Source organism: Ranitomeya imitator, chromosome 3, assembly GCF_032444005.1.
Source record: "Ranitomeya imitator isolate aRanImi1 chromosome 3, aRanImi1.pri, whole genome shotgun sequence".
Classification (NCBI taxonomy): Eukaryota; Metazoa; Chordata; class Amphibia; order Anura; family Dendrobatidae; genus Ranitomeya; species Ranitomeya imitator.
Window position 1 is genome coordinate 775,379,708 of NC_091284.1, and position 17,495 is coordinate 775,397,202.

Genomic DNA, 17,495 nt, shown 5'->3' on the forward strand with positions numbered 1-17,495 from the left:
AAGATCATTATTTCTTTATTACGTGGCGACCCTCAAGACTGGGCATTTTCCCTTGCGCCAGGAGATCCTGCATTATGCGATATTGATGCGTTTTTTCTGGCGCTCGGATTGCTGTATGATGAACCTAATTCAGTGGATCAGGCAGAGAAAAATTTGCTGGCTCTGTGTCAGGGTCAGGATGAGGTAGAGATATATTGTCAGAAGTTTAGGAAGTGGTCTGTGCTCACTCAATGGAATGAATGTGCGCTGACAGCAATTTTCAGAAAGGGTCTCTCTGAAGCCCTTAAGGATGTCATGGTGGGATTTCCTATGCTTGCTGGTCTGAATGAGTCTATGTCTTTGGCCATTCAGATCAATCGACGCTTACGTGAGCGTAAAAATGTGCACCATTTGGCGGTATTATCTGAGCATAAACCTGAGCCTATGCAATGTGATAGGACTTTGACCAGAGCTGAACGGCAAGAACACAGACGTCGGAATGGGCTGTGTTTTTATTGTGGTGATTCCACTCATGCTATCTCCGATTGTCCTAAGCGCACTAAGCGGTTCGCTAGGTCTGCCACCATTGGTACGGTACAGTCGAAATTTCTTTTGTCCGTTACTTTGATCTGCTCTTTGTCATCCTATTCTGTCATGGCATTTGTGGATTCAGGCGCTGCCCTGAATTTGATGGACTTGGACTTTGCTAGGCGCTGTGGGTTTTTCTTGGAGCCCTTGCAGTATCCTATTCCATTGAGAGGAATTGATGCTACGCCTTTGGCCAAGAATAAGCCTCAGTACTGGACCCAACTGACCATGTGCATGGCTCCTGCGCATCAGGAGGATATTCGCTTTTTGGTGTTGCATAATCTGCATGATGTGGTCGTGTTGGGGTTGCCATGGCTACAGGTCCATAACCCAGTATTGGATTGGAAATCTATGTCTGTGTCCAGCTGGGGTTGTCAGGGGGTACATGGTGATGTTCCAGTTCTGTCTATTTCATCATCCACCCCTTCTGAGGTCCCAGAGTTCTTGTCGGATTACCGGGATGTATTTGATGAGCCCAAGTCCAGTGCCCTACCTCCGCATAGGGATTGCGATTGTGCTATCGATTTGATTCCTGGTAGTAAGTTTCCTAAAGGTCGACTGTTTAATTTGTCTGTGCCTGAGCACGCCGCTATGCGGAGTTACGTAAAGGAATCCTTGGAGAAGGGTCATATTCGCCCGTCGTCGTCGCCATTGGGAGCAGGGTTCTTTTTTGTGGCCAAGAAGGATGGTTCGTTGAGACCTTGTATTGATTACCGCCTTCTAAATAAAATCACAGTCAAATTTCAGTACCCCTTGCCGCTGCTGTCTGATTTGTTTGCTCGGATTAAGGGGGCTAGTTGGTTCACCAAGATAGATCTTTGTGGTGCGTATAATCTTGTGCGTATTAAACAGGGCGATGAATGGAAAACAGCATTTAATACGCCCGAGGGCCATTTTGAGTACCTGGTTATGCCATTCGGGCTTTCCAATGCTCCATCAGTATTTCAGTCCTTTATGCATGACATCTTCCGAGAGTACCTGGATAAATTCCTGATTGTATACTTGGATGATATTTTGGTCTTCTCGGATGATTGGGAGTCTCACGTGAAGCAGGTTAGAATGGTGTTCCAGGTCCTGCGTGCGAATTCTTTGTTTGTGAAGGGGTCAAAGTGTCTCTTTGGTGTTCAGAAGGTTTCATTTTTGGGTTTCATTTTTTCCCCTTCTACTATCGAGATGGACCCTGTTAAAGTTCAGGCCATTTATGATTGGACTCAGCCGACATCTCTGAAGAGTCTGCAAAAGATCCTGGGCTTTGCTAATTTTTATCGTTGCTTCATCAATAATTTTTCTAGTATTGCTAAACCGTTGACTGATTTGACCAAGAAGGGTGCTGATGTGGTCAATTGGTCTTCTGCTGCTGTAGAAGCTTTTCAGGAGTTGAAGCGTCGTTTTTCTTCTGCCCCTGTGTTGTGCCAGCCAGATGTTTCGCTCCCGTTCCAGGTCGAGGTTGATGCTTCTGAGATTGGAGCAGGGGCTGTTTTGTCGCAAAGAAGTTCTGATGGCTCGGTGATGAAACCATGTGCCTTCTTTTCCAGGAAGTTTTTGCCTGCTGAGCGTAATTATGATGTTGGCAATCGAGAGTTGTTGGCCATGAAGTGGGCATTCGAGGAGTGGCGTCATTGGCTTGAAGGAGCTAAGCATCGCGTGGTGGTCTTGACTGATCACAAGAACTTGACTTATCTCGAGTCTGCCAAACGGTTGAATCCTAGACAGGCTCGTTGGTCGCTGTTTTTCTCCCGTTTTGACTTTGTGGTTTCGTACCTTCCAGGCTCTAAGAATGTGAAGGCGGATGCCCTGTCTAGGAGTTTTGTGCCCGACTCTCCGGGTTTGCCTGAGCCGGCGGGTATTCTCAAAGAGGGGGTAATTTTGTCTGCCATCTCCCCATCTCCCCTGATTTGCGGCGGGTGCTGCAAAAATTTCAGGCTAATAGACCTGACCGTTGCCCAGCGGAGAAACTGTTTGTCCCTGATAAATTTACGAGTAGAGTTATCTCTGAGGTTCATTGTTCGGTGTTGGCTGGTCATCCTGGAATCTTTGGTACCAGAGATTTGGTGGCTAGATCCTTTTGGTGGCCGTCTCTGTCGGGGGATGTGCGTTCGTTTGTGCAGTCCTGTGGGATTTGTGCTCGGGCTAAGCCCTGCTGTTCTCATGCCAGTGGGTTGCTTTTGCCCTTGCCAGTCCCGAAGAGGCCCTGGACACATATCTCTATGGATTTTATTTCGGATCTCCCCGTCTCTCAAAAGATGTCGGTCATTTGGGTGGTTTGTGATCGCTTCTCTAAGATGATCCATTTGGTACCCTTGTCTAAATTGCCTTCCTCCTCTGATTTGGTGCCATTGTTTTTCCAGCATGTGGTTCGTTTACATGGCATTCCGGAGAACATCGTTTCTGACAGAGGTTCCCAGTTTGTTTCGAGGTTTTGGCGAGCCTTTTGTGCTAGGATGGGCATTGATTTGTCTTTTTCCTCGGCTTTCCATCCTCAGACAAATGGCCAAACTGAATGAACCAATCAGACCTTGGAAACATATCTGAGATGTTTTGTTTCTGCTGGTCAGGATGATTGGGTGTCCTTTTTGCCTTTGGCTGAGGTCGCCCTTAATAATCGGGCCAGCTCGGCTACTTTGGTTTCGCCGTTTTTCTGCAATTCTGGTTTCCATCCTCGTTTCTCTTCAGGGCAGGTTGAGTCTTCGGACTGTACTGGTGTGGATACTGTGGTGGATAGGTTGCAGCAGATTTGGACTCATGTAGTGGACAATTTGACATTGTCGCAGGAGAAGGCTCAACGTTTCGCTAACCGTAGGCGCTGTGTGGGTCCCCGACTTCGTGTTGGGGATTTGGTTTGGTTGTCGTCTCGTTTTATTCCTATGAAAGTTTCCTCTCCTAAGTTTAAGCCTCGTTTCATTGGTCCGTATAGGATTTCTGAGGTTCTTAATCCTGTGTCTTTTCGTTTGACCCTTCCAGCTTCTTTTTCCATCCATAATGTATTCCATAGGTCATTGTTGCGGAGATACGTGGCACCTGTGGTTTCATCCGTTGATCCTCCTGCCCCGGTTTTGGTTGAGGGGGAGTTGGAGTATATAGTGGAGAAGATTTTGGATTCTCGTATTTCGAGACGGAAACTCCAGTACCTGGTTAAGTGGAAGGGTTATGGTCAGGAAGATAATTCCTGGGTCTTTGCCTCTGATGTTCATGCTGCCGATCTGGTTCGTGCCTTTCATTTGGCTCATCCTGGTCGGCCTGGGGGCTCTAGTGAGGGTTCGGTGACCCCTCCTCAAGGGGGGGGGTACTGTTGTGAATTCTGTGGTCGAGCTCCCTCCTGTGGTCATGAGTGGTACTTCGGCTGGTTCTGTCTATGAGCTTCCTCTGGTGGATGTGAGTGGGGCTGCGGCTTCTGAGTTTCCTTCCTCAGGTGACGAGGTTAAGTCGTTAGGTGCTGCTCTATTTAACTCCACCTAGTTCTTTGTTCCTTGCCTCCAGTCAATGTTCCAGTATTGGTCTTGCTCTCTCCTGGATCGTCTTGTGGCCTGTCTGCCCTGCATAAGCTAAGTTCTGCTTGTGTTTCTTTTGTTTGCTATTTTTTCTGTCCAGCTTGCTATATTGGTTTTTCTTGCTTGCTGGAAGCTCTGGGACGCAGAGGGAGCACCTCTGTGCCGTTAGTCAGTACGGAGGGTCTTTTTGCGCCCTCTGCGTGGTTGTTTGTAGGTTTTTGTGCTGACCGCAAAGCTATCTTTACTATCATCGGTCTATTCAGTAAGTCGGGCCTCACTTTTCTAAAACCTATTTCATCTCTGTGTTTGTATTTTCATCTTTACTCACAGTCATTATATGTGGGGGGCTGCCTTTTCCTTTGGGGAATTTCTCTGAGGCAAGGTAGGCTTATTTTTCTATCTTCAGGGCTAGCTAGTTTCTCAGGCTGTGCCCGAGGCGCCTAGGTCTGGTCAGGAGCGCTCCACGGCTACCTCTAGTGTGGTGTGATAGGATTAGGGATTGCGGTCAGCAGAGTTCCCACGTCTCAGAGCTCGTCCTATGTTATTAGTAACTATCAGGTCACTTTGTGTGCTCTTAACCACCAGGTCCATTGTGTTTCTGAATCACCAGTTCATAACAGTTCCCTATATGTGTACATTTTTAGTTGGTGCTATTTTGTATATGCTTTATCAAGGGGGCACCCTGTGAGCCACTCCCCTTCGTTAAGAACATAAAAATTAGCACTAAATAAAAATGCCCAAATCTCTGAAGCCATTCCTATATAAAGCCTACTCATAATCTCCTGATCAGTAAGCTTGTGTATGTCGCACCACAATAATGATGTCACACTGAGCCTTCTGATGGGAAGACATTAACACATAAACTAATGTCCATGGTCAGCGTATGGTAACAAATATAATTAACAATTTGCCAAAAGGCAACGAATCCCTTAACTAAAGACTTAAAATTTTATTTTTATTATTAACCCCTTACCGGCATCGGACGTACTATACCGTCCGATGCCGGCTCCCCTGCTTTGATGCAGGGCTCCGCGGTGAGCCCGCACCAAAGCCGGGACATGTCAGCTGTTTTGAACAGCTGACATGTGCCCGTAATAGGCGCGGGCAGAATCGCGATCTGCCCGCACCTATTAACTAGTTAAATGCCGCTGTCAAACGCAGACAGCGGCATTTAACTACCGCTTCCGGCCGGGCGGCCGGAAATGACGTCATCGCCGACCCCCGTCACATGTCCGGGGGTCGGCGATGCGTCTCCATTGTAGCCATAGAGGTCCTTGAGACCTCTATGGTTACTGATTGCCCGTCGCTGTGAGCGCCACCCTGTGGTCGGCGCTCACAGCACACGTGCAATTCTGCTACATAGCAGCGATCAGCAGATCGCTGCTATGTAGCAGAGCCGATCGTGCTGTGCCTGCTTCTAGCCTCCCATGGAGGCTATTGAAGCATGGCAAAAGTTAAAAAAAAAAGTTTAAAAAAATGTGAAAAAAATAAAAAAAACATAAAAGTTTAAATCACCCCCCTTTCGCCCCAATCAAAATAAATCAATAAAAAAAATATCAAATCTACGCATATTTGGTATCGCCGCGCTCAGAATTGCCCGATCTATCAAATAAAAAAAAGTATTAACCTGATCGCTTAACAGCGTAGCGGGAAAAAAACTCGAAACGCCAGAATTATGTTTTTTTGGTCGCCGCGACATTGCATTAAAATGCAATAACGGGCGATCAAAAGAACGTATCTGCACCGAAATGCTATCATTAAAAACGTCATCTCGGCACGCAAAAAATAAGCCCTCAACCGACCCCAGATCACGAAAAATGGAGACGCTACGGGTATCGGAAAATGGCGCAATTTTTTTTTTTTTTAGCAAAGTTTGGAATTTTTTTTCACCACTTAGATAAAAAATAACCTGGTCATGTTTGGTGTCTATGAACTCGTAATGACCTGGAGAATCATAATGGCAGGTCATTTTTAGCATTTAGTGAACCTAGCAAAAAAGCCAAACAAAAAACCAATGTGGGATTGCACTTTTTTTGCAATTTCACCGCACTTGGAATTTTTTTCCCGTTTTCTAGTACACGACATGCTAAAACCAATGATGTCGTTCAAAAGTACAACTCATCCCGCAAAAAATAAGCCCTCACATGGCCAAATTGACGGAAAAATAAAAAAGTTATGGCTCTGGGAAGGAGGGGAGCGAAAAACGAACACGGAAAAACGAAAAATCCCCCGGTCATGAAGGGGTTAACTACTAAAGGAAAAAAATCAATTAAAACTTGCACAAGTCAGTTTCACTTAGTGGACACTAGCGTGCTAATAATTGAATAAACTTCGTCCTATATATAGTGCTAATAGTCCGACCTACAGTATATATTTATATAATTTCATTCAGGCATGTGGATCAAGGTGCGGCCGCTACCTATATGCCACATCTATTGCCCCAATACCAGTTCACTGACCTGTGCTATTAAAAGCTGCCCTATGCCTCCCCAACATGTTTCACCAGTACCACTGGCGTCATCAGGGGACTGAGCCAAAAAGAGGTTGCAGGACCTTTAAAAACCTGGGGTCTGATGTCATAGGGGGTCAACCAATCGTGTAGTGCCAATCATAAGCCAATCATAGTTCTTATTACATTGTGATAATAAGATACAGATATTGGTATAAGGCCAGGATCACACATACGCGAGATACGGCCGAGTCTCCTAGGTGAAAACCAAGCTCTGGCACCGGCACTCCGGAGTGGAGCGTGCAGCCGCACAGCAACACATGGAGCCGCACGCTCTGCTCCCAAGTGCCGGCGCCAGAGCTGAGTTTTCACCTGCGAGACTCGCCCATATCTCGCTTATGTGTGATCCCGGCCTTATAGTCACAAACCAGTATCAAGAATATATGACGAGGGTGTTCATATGCGTAATGGTTTTGTTTCCTTTAGTAGTTAATAATAAAAGTTAATTTTTAGATCTTTAGTTAAGGGATTTGTTGCCGTTTGGCAAATTGTTAATTATATTCTTAATGGGACGAGGCACCAGGGAAAATGCGGGTAGGCCACTGAGCCAAGGTTCCTGGAAATATTTTCCTAAACTAGAAAATGTAACCACTTTGAAAACTATTTGGGTATGTGCACAGGATGCAGATTTGGTAGTAGTTTTGTACTGGATTCTGGAGTGGATGGGTAGCCAGTGTAATGACTGGCACAGGGTAGAGGCATCGGTGTAACGGTTGGTGAGGAATATGATCCTGGCTGCAGCATTCAGGACAGATTGGAGCGGGGAGAGTTTTGCAAGAGGGAGACCGATTAGTAGAGAGTTACAATAGTCCAGACGAGAATGAATAAGTGAAACAGTCAGAGTTTTTGCAGAGTCGAAATTAAGAAAAGGGCGAATTCTAGAAATGTTTTTGAGATGCAGGTAAGAAGAGCGAGCCAGTGATCGGATGTAGGGGGTGAATGAAAGGTCAGAATCAAGGATGACCCCAAGGCAGCGGGCATGTTGCTTTGGAGTAATGGTGGAACCGCACACGGAGATGGCAATGTCAGGCAAAGGTAGGTTAGTAGAGGGAGAGCCAGGGAGCTTTCTAGGTAATTTCCCACGATCTATGAACAGCCAGCAGAGGGCGCCTCACCGCAAATAAAGCTAAATATAGATCATTGATCTATTTTTAGCCTCATTCCCTGGGGTTTTGCAGCGAGGAGCAGCATTGCATTAGCACAGCTCCTTGCTGCAAAATGTTTTAACCCCTTCAGAAGGATTTACATCGTTGGACGTTACAGATCTGCGGAGGGTAAGTATATTGTTGGTTTATTATGTTTTTTTACTCACAGAACGAGGGTCTTCAGTGACTGGATTGGGCGTTGAATAAAATACTGCAACAACCATTGTTTTTATTTCATTAAAATAATTTTAAATAATGTGTTTGTGTTTTATTTAACCCTTCACTACAATTGGATTAATAATGGATAGGTGTCATAATTGACGCCTCTCCATTATTAATCTGGCTTAATGTCACCTTACAATAGCAAGGTGGCATTAACCCTTCATTACCCCATATCCCACCGCTACACGGGAATGGGAAGAGAGTGGCCAAGTGCCAGAATAGGCGCATCTTCCAGATGTGCCTGTTCTGGGGTGGCTGGGGGCAGATATTTTTAGCCAGGGGGGGGCCAATAACCGTGGACCCTCTCCAGGCTATTAATATCTGCCCTCAGTCACTGGCTTTACTACTCTGGCGGAGAAAATTGCGCGGGAGCCCACGCCAATTTTTTCCGCCATTTAACCCTTTATTTTAAGAGCTAGAACGGCCAAATTTTGCAGATACACACTACTGACATTAGTAGTGTGGAATCTGCAAAAAAAATGGAGAGAAGACATGGTTTACTGTATGTAAACCATGTCTCAAATCATGTCGGGTTTTAGGAAGGAGAAAGAAAAAGCCGGTAATTGAATTACCGGCTTTCAAGCTGTATAGCGCTGGAAAAAATATTAATATATATACATATATGTGTCTCACTGACATATATATATATATATATATACCTATTCTACGTGTACACATTTATTCTACCTATTCTACTGTAAGCTGTCAGTGTGATTTTACTGTACACCGCACTGAATTACCGGCTTTTCTCTCTAATATATGTGTCTACTGACATATATATATATATATATATATATATATATATATATATAGACAGTATATATATATATTTTCTTTTCTTTTTGGGACACATGGATCACTTCTATAGCGGTATGTTGGTTTTGCTAGCCTGCGAGAAAACCACGCAGTACGGATGCCATACGGATTACATACGGAGGATGCCATGCGCAAAAAACGCTGACACACCCTGCCTACGGAGGAGCTACGGACCACTTTTTTCGGGACTTTTCAGCGTATTACGGCCGTAATATACGGACCGTATTGTTTTACGCTGTGTGTGACGCCGGCCTCTATCTGTATATCTCTTGTCTGTATGTCTGAGTCTGTGTATGTGTCTGTGTGTCTCTGTCTCTGTCCCTGTGTCTGTGTGTCTCTATGTCTCTGTGTGTGTTTATGTTTGTGTGTCCATGTGTTTCTGGCTGTATGCATCTGTATGTGTGTCTGTATGTCCCTTATCTGTGTGTCTCAGTCTGTGTGTCTCTGGCGGTGTGTGTCTCTTACCTGTGTGTCTCTTAAGGTACCTTCACACTAAAACACTTCACAACGATATCGCTAGCGATCCGTGACGTTGCAGCGTCCTGGATAGCGATATCGTTGTGTTTGACACGCAGCAGCGATCTGGATCCTGCTGGGAGATCGCTGGTCGGAGCTAGAAGGCCAGAACTTTATTTCGTCGCTGGATCACCCGCAGACATCGCTGAATCGGCGTGTGTGACGCCGATCCAGCGATGTCTTCACTGGTAACCAGGGTAAACATCGGGTTACTAAGCGCAGGGCTGCGCTTAGTAACCTGATGTTTACCCTGGTTACCAGCGTAAAAGTAAAAAAAAAAAAAACACTACATACTTAACTTCCGCTGTCTGTCCCCGGCGCTGTGCTTCTCTGCACTGCCAGCACCGGCCAGCCGGAAAGCAGAGCACAGCGGTGACGTCACCGCTGTGCTTTCCGGCCGCTGTGCTTACACAGTGCAGAGAAGCACAGCGCCGGAGAACAGACAGCGGAAGGTAAGTATGTAGTGTTTTTTTTATTTTTACTTTTACGCTGGTAACCAGGGTAAACATCGGGTTACTAAGCGCGGCCCTGCGCTTAGTAACCCGATGTTTACCCTGGTTACCAGGGAACCAGCATCGTTGGTCGCTGGAGAGCTGTCTGTGTGACAGCTCTCCAGCGACCAAACAGCGACGCTGCAGCGATCGGGATCGTTGTCTGGATCGCTGCAGCATCGCTAAATGTGAAGGTACCTTTATCTGTATGTCTATGCCTGTGTGTCTCTGGCGGTGTGTGTCTCTGTATATGTGTGTCTGTGTCTCTCTCCTTGTGTCTCTTATCTGTGTGTCTCTTATCTGTGTGTCTCTTATCTGTGTGTCTATGCCTGTGTGTCTCAGTGTGTCTCTGTATGTGTGGGATTTTTTTTTCTCTTCCAGAAGCAGCACTACATCTGTGCATGAAATGTCTCTAATATTACAGTTCAGCCCCAACCAATTAAAGGGAACCTGTCACATCCAGAAATGCAATTTATCTGAAGATATAGGTGTAATCTGCAGGTAAATAGCATTTAAGTCTGTGTAACAACTTTTTGGAGCAGCAGCTGCAGGGAGAAAATGAAGTTATATCCTCCCTGCAGCCGCTTGCTTCCAGACATCTTGCAGTGCAGGGAGCTGTGACATTCACCTCTCACTATACTATTGAGCCCTGTTCTAAACACTTCCCAGGACATTGACTCACAGTTTGCTCTGCAGCATGTATGTAGAGCATGTGTGTGCAGAGAAAGCTGTCAATCAATGTGCGGGTGAGTGATTACGGCCACATTTACTATATAGTGAGCAGTGACTGTAACCTCTCCCTGCACCCCACCCCCAAATGACTGAAAGCAAGCGGCTGCAGGGAGAATCTAACTTCATTTTCTCCTTGCAGCATTCATTTTCTTACAGTAAGCTGACTACACAGGATTTAAGTGACATTTACCTACAGATTAACTCTAATATATGCAGGTAGATGGTGTTTCTGGGCGTGAAACGTCCCCTTAAAGTCCTTTTGTCTTAACCTCTTTTAAGTTTTGACACAAAATGTATTTGTCATGCAAATAGTTATAAATCACAGTTATTATTCTTTAGTAAAGCATATGCCCATCTTGCCTGGATTACAGAAATAATCATTAAATTCACCAATGTTTTGCTTTAGAAAATGCGGGCAGAAGTGAGTTCCCCCCAAAGAGCCCCAAAAGGTGCATTATTTGAAGAAGCATCAATAGCTGACAATGGTTTAGCACAGAAGACAAGTGCAAAATCCACAAGCCAGACGTCGCCAGTATGTATATTTTTGTGTTCGCATTACTTAATATTTTTGCTACAATGTATGGCAAATTTTTAGGTGTACCTGGGGTGAATCACTGCATAAGGCCACATTAAAAGTAGGGTATTTGTCGAGAAATACTCCTGGTATACACCTGTAATGTCACTGTATACAAAGGAATGCCTCTTTTATAGGCTCCCATTATTTAAATAATTGCATACCACACAGTGTGCAATTCTTTTAGTGCTTATTAAAAGGGGCTTTCCCGCTAACGAAAGTTGATTTTAATCAATAGATCTTGGAATAATAATAATTTCCACAATTGGATGTTCCTGTGCTGAGATAATCTTATGTGTCCCTGTGGTTTACTGTGTGATGGCCGGTTCTGACCGTGCAGGAACATGGCCTGATCATACCACATCTCCTGGGCAGGGGAGGAAGCAAAAGAGTATGCATCCTCCCCTGCCCAGGAGATGTGGTATGATCAGGCCATGTTCCTGTACTGTCAGACACAGCCATTACACAGTACACAGCAGGGGCACATTTATAAGATTATCTCAGCACAGGAACATTTTTTTTTTAAATACATCCAATTGTGGAACCTATTATTATTCCAAGATGTATTGTTTGTGCCTCAGTTTTCTGAAAGTGGAAAATCCCTTTAAGGTTCCATTCACACGGTGTTGTCAAATTGCATTATTTGCGTCTATTTTTCCCAATACCACATTTTGCCGCAAAGATGACAAGAAATGTTTTGAAAAGACAGTATACCTAAAAAAAAAAAATGTTCTAAACAAATTTTTAGGGATAGGTCATATTTATCAGTCTCTAAACTCTGCAGACATTCAGTTTCATGCCAAATTATTGCAGTTATGAGAATAATTAATCACGGGTATTATTCTATTGTATAATACGTGCTCAGCTTGTCTAAATTATAGAAATCACGTTGTCTATCGCTTTCAATAACAAATTACAGGAATCAACATCAGCCCCATTTGAGGGTCATGGACTTTTTATACAAAAACCTCCAGGAGTAAAAGCTGCACCACCGATAGACTCTATACACGCTCAGGCGCTAGATGAACATCATTCGTTTCCATTTGACATATTTTCGGACCAGGGCTGTTGTGAATTCTGTGGCAGAGCTCCCTCCTGTGGTCACAAGTGGTACTTCGGCTGATTCTCTCTGGGAGCTTCCGTTTGTGGAGGAAAGTGGTACTGCTGCTTCTGAGTTTCCTTCCTCAGGTGATCTGGTGAGGTCGTTAGGTGCTTCTCTACTTAACCCCACCTAATGCTTTGATTCATGCTTCCTGTCAATGTTCCAGTGTTGGACTTGTGTTTCTCTGGATCATTCCTGTGGCCTGCTGCTCTGCATAGCTAAGTGCTTCTTTGCTATTTGTTGCTATTTTTTCTGTCCAGCTTGTCTATTTGTTTTGCTGGAAGCTCTGGGACGCAAAGGGTGTACCTCCGTGCCGTTAGTTCGGTACGGAGGGTCTTTTTGCCCCTTTGCGTGGTTTTCTTTAGGGTTTTGTGTAGACCGCAAAGTTATCTTTCCTATCCTCGTTCTGTCTAGAATATCGGGCCTCACTTTGCTGAATCTATTTCATCCCTACGTTTGTCTTTTCATCTTACTCACAGTCATTATATGTGGGGGGCTGCCTTTTCCTTTGGGGTATTTCTCTGAGGCAAGGTAGGCTTATTTTTTCTATCTTCAGGCTAGTTAGTTTCTCAGGCTGTGCCGAGTTGCATAGGGAGCTTTAGGCGCAATCCACGGCTGCCTCTAGTTGTGTTTGGAGAGGATCAGGGATTGCGGTCTGCAGAGTTCCCACGTCTCAGAGCTCGTTCTATTATTTTGGGTTATTGTCAGATCACTGTATGTGCTCTGACCTCCATGTCCGTTGTGATACTGAATTGCCTTTCATAACAGTACAGGAAGCCAAAAGTACTAATGATCCTCAATAGAGGGAAAAAAGAAGTTCTGAGACCATTTTTTTTTCTTGGCTTTGTGTTTTGTCTTTTTTTTCCCCTAGACATTTGGGTGGTTCAGTACACAGGTGTAGCGATGGACATTAGAAGTCTGTCTTCATTTGTGGATCAGCTCTCGGCAAGAGTACAAAAGATTCAAGACACTATTGATCAGAAATCTATGTTAGAACCAAGAATTCCTATTCCTGATTTGTTTTTTGGAGATAGAACTAAGTTTCTGAGTTTCAAAAATAATTGTAAGTTATTTCTGGCCTTGAAACCTCGTTCCTCTGGTGATCCAGTTCAACAGGTTTTGATTATTATTTCTTTTTTGCGCGGCGACCCTCAGGACTGGGCATTTTCTCTTGCGCCAGGAGATCCTGCATTAAGTAATATCAATGCGTTTTTCCTGGCGCTCGGATTGCTGTACGATGAGCCTAATTCAGTGGATCAGGCAGAAAAGAATTTGCTGGCTCTTTGTCAGGGTCAGGATGAGATAGAGGTATATTGCCAGAAATTTAGAAAATGGTCAGTGCTCACTCAATGGAATGAATCTGCGCTGGCAGCTATGTTCAGAAAGGGTCTCTCTGAAGCCCTTAAGGATGTCATGGTGGGATTTCCTATGCCTGCTGGTTTGAATGAGTCTATGTCTTTGGCTATTCAGATCGGTCGACGCTTGCGTGAGCGTAAATCTCTGCACCATTTGGCGGTATTACCTGAGCTTAAACCTGAGCCTATGCAGTGCGATAGGACTTTGACCAGAGTTGAACGGCAAGAACACAGACGTCTGAATGGGCTGTGTTTCTACTGTGGTGATTCCACTCATGCTATCTCTGATTGTCCTAAGCGCACTAAGCGGTTCGCTAGGTCTGCCACCATTGGTACGGTACAGTCAAAATTTCTTCTGTCCGTTACCTTGATCTGCTCTTTGTCATCATATTCTGTCATGGCATTTGTGGATTCAGGCGCTGCTCTGAATTTGATGGACTTGGAATATGCTAAGCGTTGTGGGTTTTTCTTGGAGCCCTTGCAGTGTCCTATTCCATTGAGAGGTATTGATGCTACGCCTTTGGCCAAGAATAAGCCTCAATACTGGACCCAGCTGACCATGTGCATGGCTCCTGCACATCAGGAGGATATTCGCTTTCTGGTGTTGCATAATCTGCATGATGTGGTCGTGTTGGGGTTGCCATGGCTACAAGCCCATAATCCAGTATTGGATTGGAAATCCATGTCGGTGTCCAGCTGGGGTTGTCAGGGGGTACATGGTGATGTTCCATTTTTGTCAATTTCGTCATCCACCCCTTCTGAGGTTCCAGAGTTCTTGTCTGATTACCGGGATGTATTTGATGAGCCCAAGTCCAATGCCCTACCTCCGCATAGGGATTGTGATTGTGCTATCAATTTGACTCCTGGTGGTAAATTCCCAAAAGGTCGACTGTTTAATTTATCCGTGCCGGAGCACACCGCTATGCGCAGTTATGTGAAGGAATCCCTGGAGAAGGGGCATATTCGCCCGTTATCGTCGCTTCATCTGCAATTTTTCTAGTATTGCCAAACCATTGTCCGATTTGACCAAGAAGGGTGCTGATTTGGTCAATTGGTCTTCTGCTGCTGTGGAAGCTTTTCAAGAGTTGAAGCGTCGTTTTTCTTCTGCCCCTGTGTTGTGTCAACCTGATGTTTCTCTTCCGTTCCAGGTCGAGGTTGATGCTTTTGAGATTGGAGCAGGGGCTTTTTTGTCGCAGAAAGGTTCTGATTGTTCAGTGATGAAACCATGCGCTTTTTTTTTCCAGGAAGTTTTCGCCTGCTGAGCGGAATTATGATGTGGGCAACCGAGAGTTGCTGGCCATGAAGTGGGCATTCGAGGAGTGGCGTCATTGGCTTGAAGGAGCTAAGCATCGCGTGGTGGTATTGACTGATCATAAGAACCTGACTTATCTCGAGTCTGCTAAGCGTTTGAATCCTAGACAGGCTCGTTGGTCGCTGTTTTTCGCCCGTTTTGACTTTGTGATTTCGTACCTTCCGGGCTCTAAAAATGTGAAGGCGGATGCTCTGTCTAGGAGTTTTGTGCCCGACTCTCCGGGTTTATCTGAGCCGGCGGGTATTCTCAAGGAAGGAGTAATTGTGTCTGCTATCTCCCCTGATTTGCGGCGGGTGCTGCAAAAATTTCAGGCTAATAAACCTGATCGTTGTCCAGCGGAGAAACTGTTTGTCCCGGATAGGTGGACAAATAAAGTGATCTCTGAGGTTCATTGTTCGGTGTTGGCTGGTCATCCTGGAATCTTTGGTACCAGAGAGTTAGTGGCTAGATCCTTTTGGTGGCCATCTCTGTCGCGGGATGTGCGTTCTTTTGTGCAGTCCTGTGGGATTTGTGCTCGGGCTAAGCCCTGCTGTTCTCGTGCCAGTGGGTTGCTTTTGCCCTTGCCGGTCCCGAAGAGAACTTGGACACATATCTTTATGGATTTTATTTCAGATCTTCCCGTCTCTCAAAAGATGTCAGTCATGTGGGTGGTCTGTGATCGCTTTTCTAAGATGGTCCATCTGGTACCCTTGTCCAAGTTGCCTTCCTCCTCTGATTTGGTGCCATTGTTCTTCCAGCATGTGGTTCGTTTGCATGGCATTCCAGAGAATATCGTTTCTGACAGAGGTTCCCAGTTTGTTTCGAGGTTTTGGCGAGCCTTTTGTGGTAGGATGGGCATTGACTTGTCTTTTTCCTCGGCTTTTCATCCTCAGACTAATGGCCAGACCGAACGAACCAATCAGACCTTGGAAACCTATCTGAGATGCTTTGTTTCTGCCGATCAGGATGACTGGGTGTCCTTTTTGCCTTTGGCTGAGTTCGCCCTTAATAATCGGGCCAGCTCGGCTACCTTGGTTTCGCCATTTTTCTGCAATTCTGGGTTCCATCCTCGTTTCTCTTCAGGACAGGTTGAGTCTTCGGACTGTCCTGGTGTGGATACTGTGGTGGACAGGTTGCAGCAGATTTGGACTCATGTAGTGGACAATTTGACCTTGTCCCAGGAGAAGGCTCAACGTTTCGCTAATCGCAGACGCCGTGTGGGTCCCCGACTTCGTGTTGGGGATCTGGTTTGGTTATCTTCTCGTCATATTCCTATGAAGGTTTCCTCTCCGAAGTTTAAACCTTGTTTCATTGGTCCTTATAGGATTTCTGAGGTTATTAATCCTGTGTCTTTTCGTCTGACCCTCCCAGATTCTTTTTTCATACATAACGTCTTCCATAGGTCATTGTTGCGGAGATACGTGGCACCTATGGTTCCATCTGTTGACCCTCCTGCCCCGGTTTTGGTGGAGGGAGAATTGGAGTATATTGTGGAGAAGATTTTGGATTCTCGTGTTTCAAGACGGAAACTCCAGTATCTGGTTAAATGGAAGGGTTATGCTCAGGAGGATAATTCCTGGGTTTTTGCCTCTGATGTCCATGCTCCCGATCTTGTTCGTGCCTTTCATGTGGCTCATCCTGGTCGGCCTGGGGGCTCTGGTGAGGGTTCGGTGACCCCTCCTCAAGGGGGGGATACTGTTGTGAATTCTGTGGCAGAGCTCCCTCCTGTGGTCACAAGTGGTATTTCGGCTGATTCTCTCTGGGAGCTTCCGTTTGTGGAGGAAACTGGTACTGCTGCTTCTGAGTTTCCTTCCTCAGGTGATCTGGTGAGGTCGTTAGGTGCTTCTCTACTTAACCCCACCTAATGCTTTGATTCATGCTTCCTGTCAATGTTCCAGTGTTGGACTTGTTGTGTTTCTCTGGATCATTCCTGTGGCCTGCTGCTCTGCATAGCTAAGTGCTTCTTTGCTATTTGTTGCTATTTTTTCTGTCCAGCTTGTCTATTTGTTTTGCTGGAAGCTCTGGGACGCAAAGGGTGTACCTCCGTGCCGTTAGTTCGGTACGGAGGGTCTTTTTGCCCCTTTGCGTGGTTTTCTTTAGGGTTTTGTGTAGACCGCAAAGTTATCTTTCCTATCCTCGTTCTGTCTAGAATATCGGGCCTCACTTTGCTGAATCTATTTCATCCCTACGTTTGTCTTTTCATCTTACTCACAGTCATTATATGTGGGGGGCTGCCTTTTCCTTTGGGGTATTTCTCTGAGGCAAGGTAGGCTTATTTTTTCTATCTTCAGGCTAGTTAGTTTCTCAGGCTGTGCCGAGTTGCATAGGGAGCTTTAGGCGCAATCCACGGCTGCCTCTAGTTGTGTTTGGAGAGGATCAGGGATTGCGGTCTGCAGAGTTCCCACGTCTCAGAGCTCGTTCTATTATTTTGGGTTATTGTCAGATCACTGTATGTGCTCTGACCTCCATGTCCATTGTGATATTGAATTGCCTTTCATAACACAGGGCATTTTGGTATGTATACTTTTGTGCTCACTGTTATGAACGTAACACACACTCACGGGTAACAGAAAATTGGAAGAACTACTACAGGGAGACGCCGCACCCACACCCAACTGGTCCCTGTATAGACTAAAAAGACCCTAGACACACAACTCACAAACACCACCTCAGACCTGGCTTCTTGA

The 17,495-nt window shown here is 45.4% G+C and overlaps 1 protein-coding gene across 4 annotated transcripts in view; it reads left to right on the forward strand.

Moving 5' to 3' along the window:
• Nucleotides 1-17,495, forward strand: part of PARP4 (poly(ADP-ribose) polymerase family member 4) — a 352,799-nt gene that overhangs the window by 175,948 nt on the left and 159,356 nt on the right. For 3 of the 4 annotated variants that reach the window (XM_069759088.1, XM_069759086.1, XM_069759087.1), the window contains exon 37: nucleotides 10,893-11,018. The exons of the other annotated variant lie outside the window; for it this stretch is intronic. In XM_069759088.1, coding sequence (XP_069615189.1) covers nucleotides 10,893-11,018 — 126 coding nt within the window. The remainder of the gene's footprint in view (nucleotides 1-10,892; nucleotides 11,019-17,495) is intronic. 4 annotated transcript variants of the gene reach the window in all.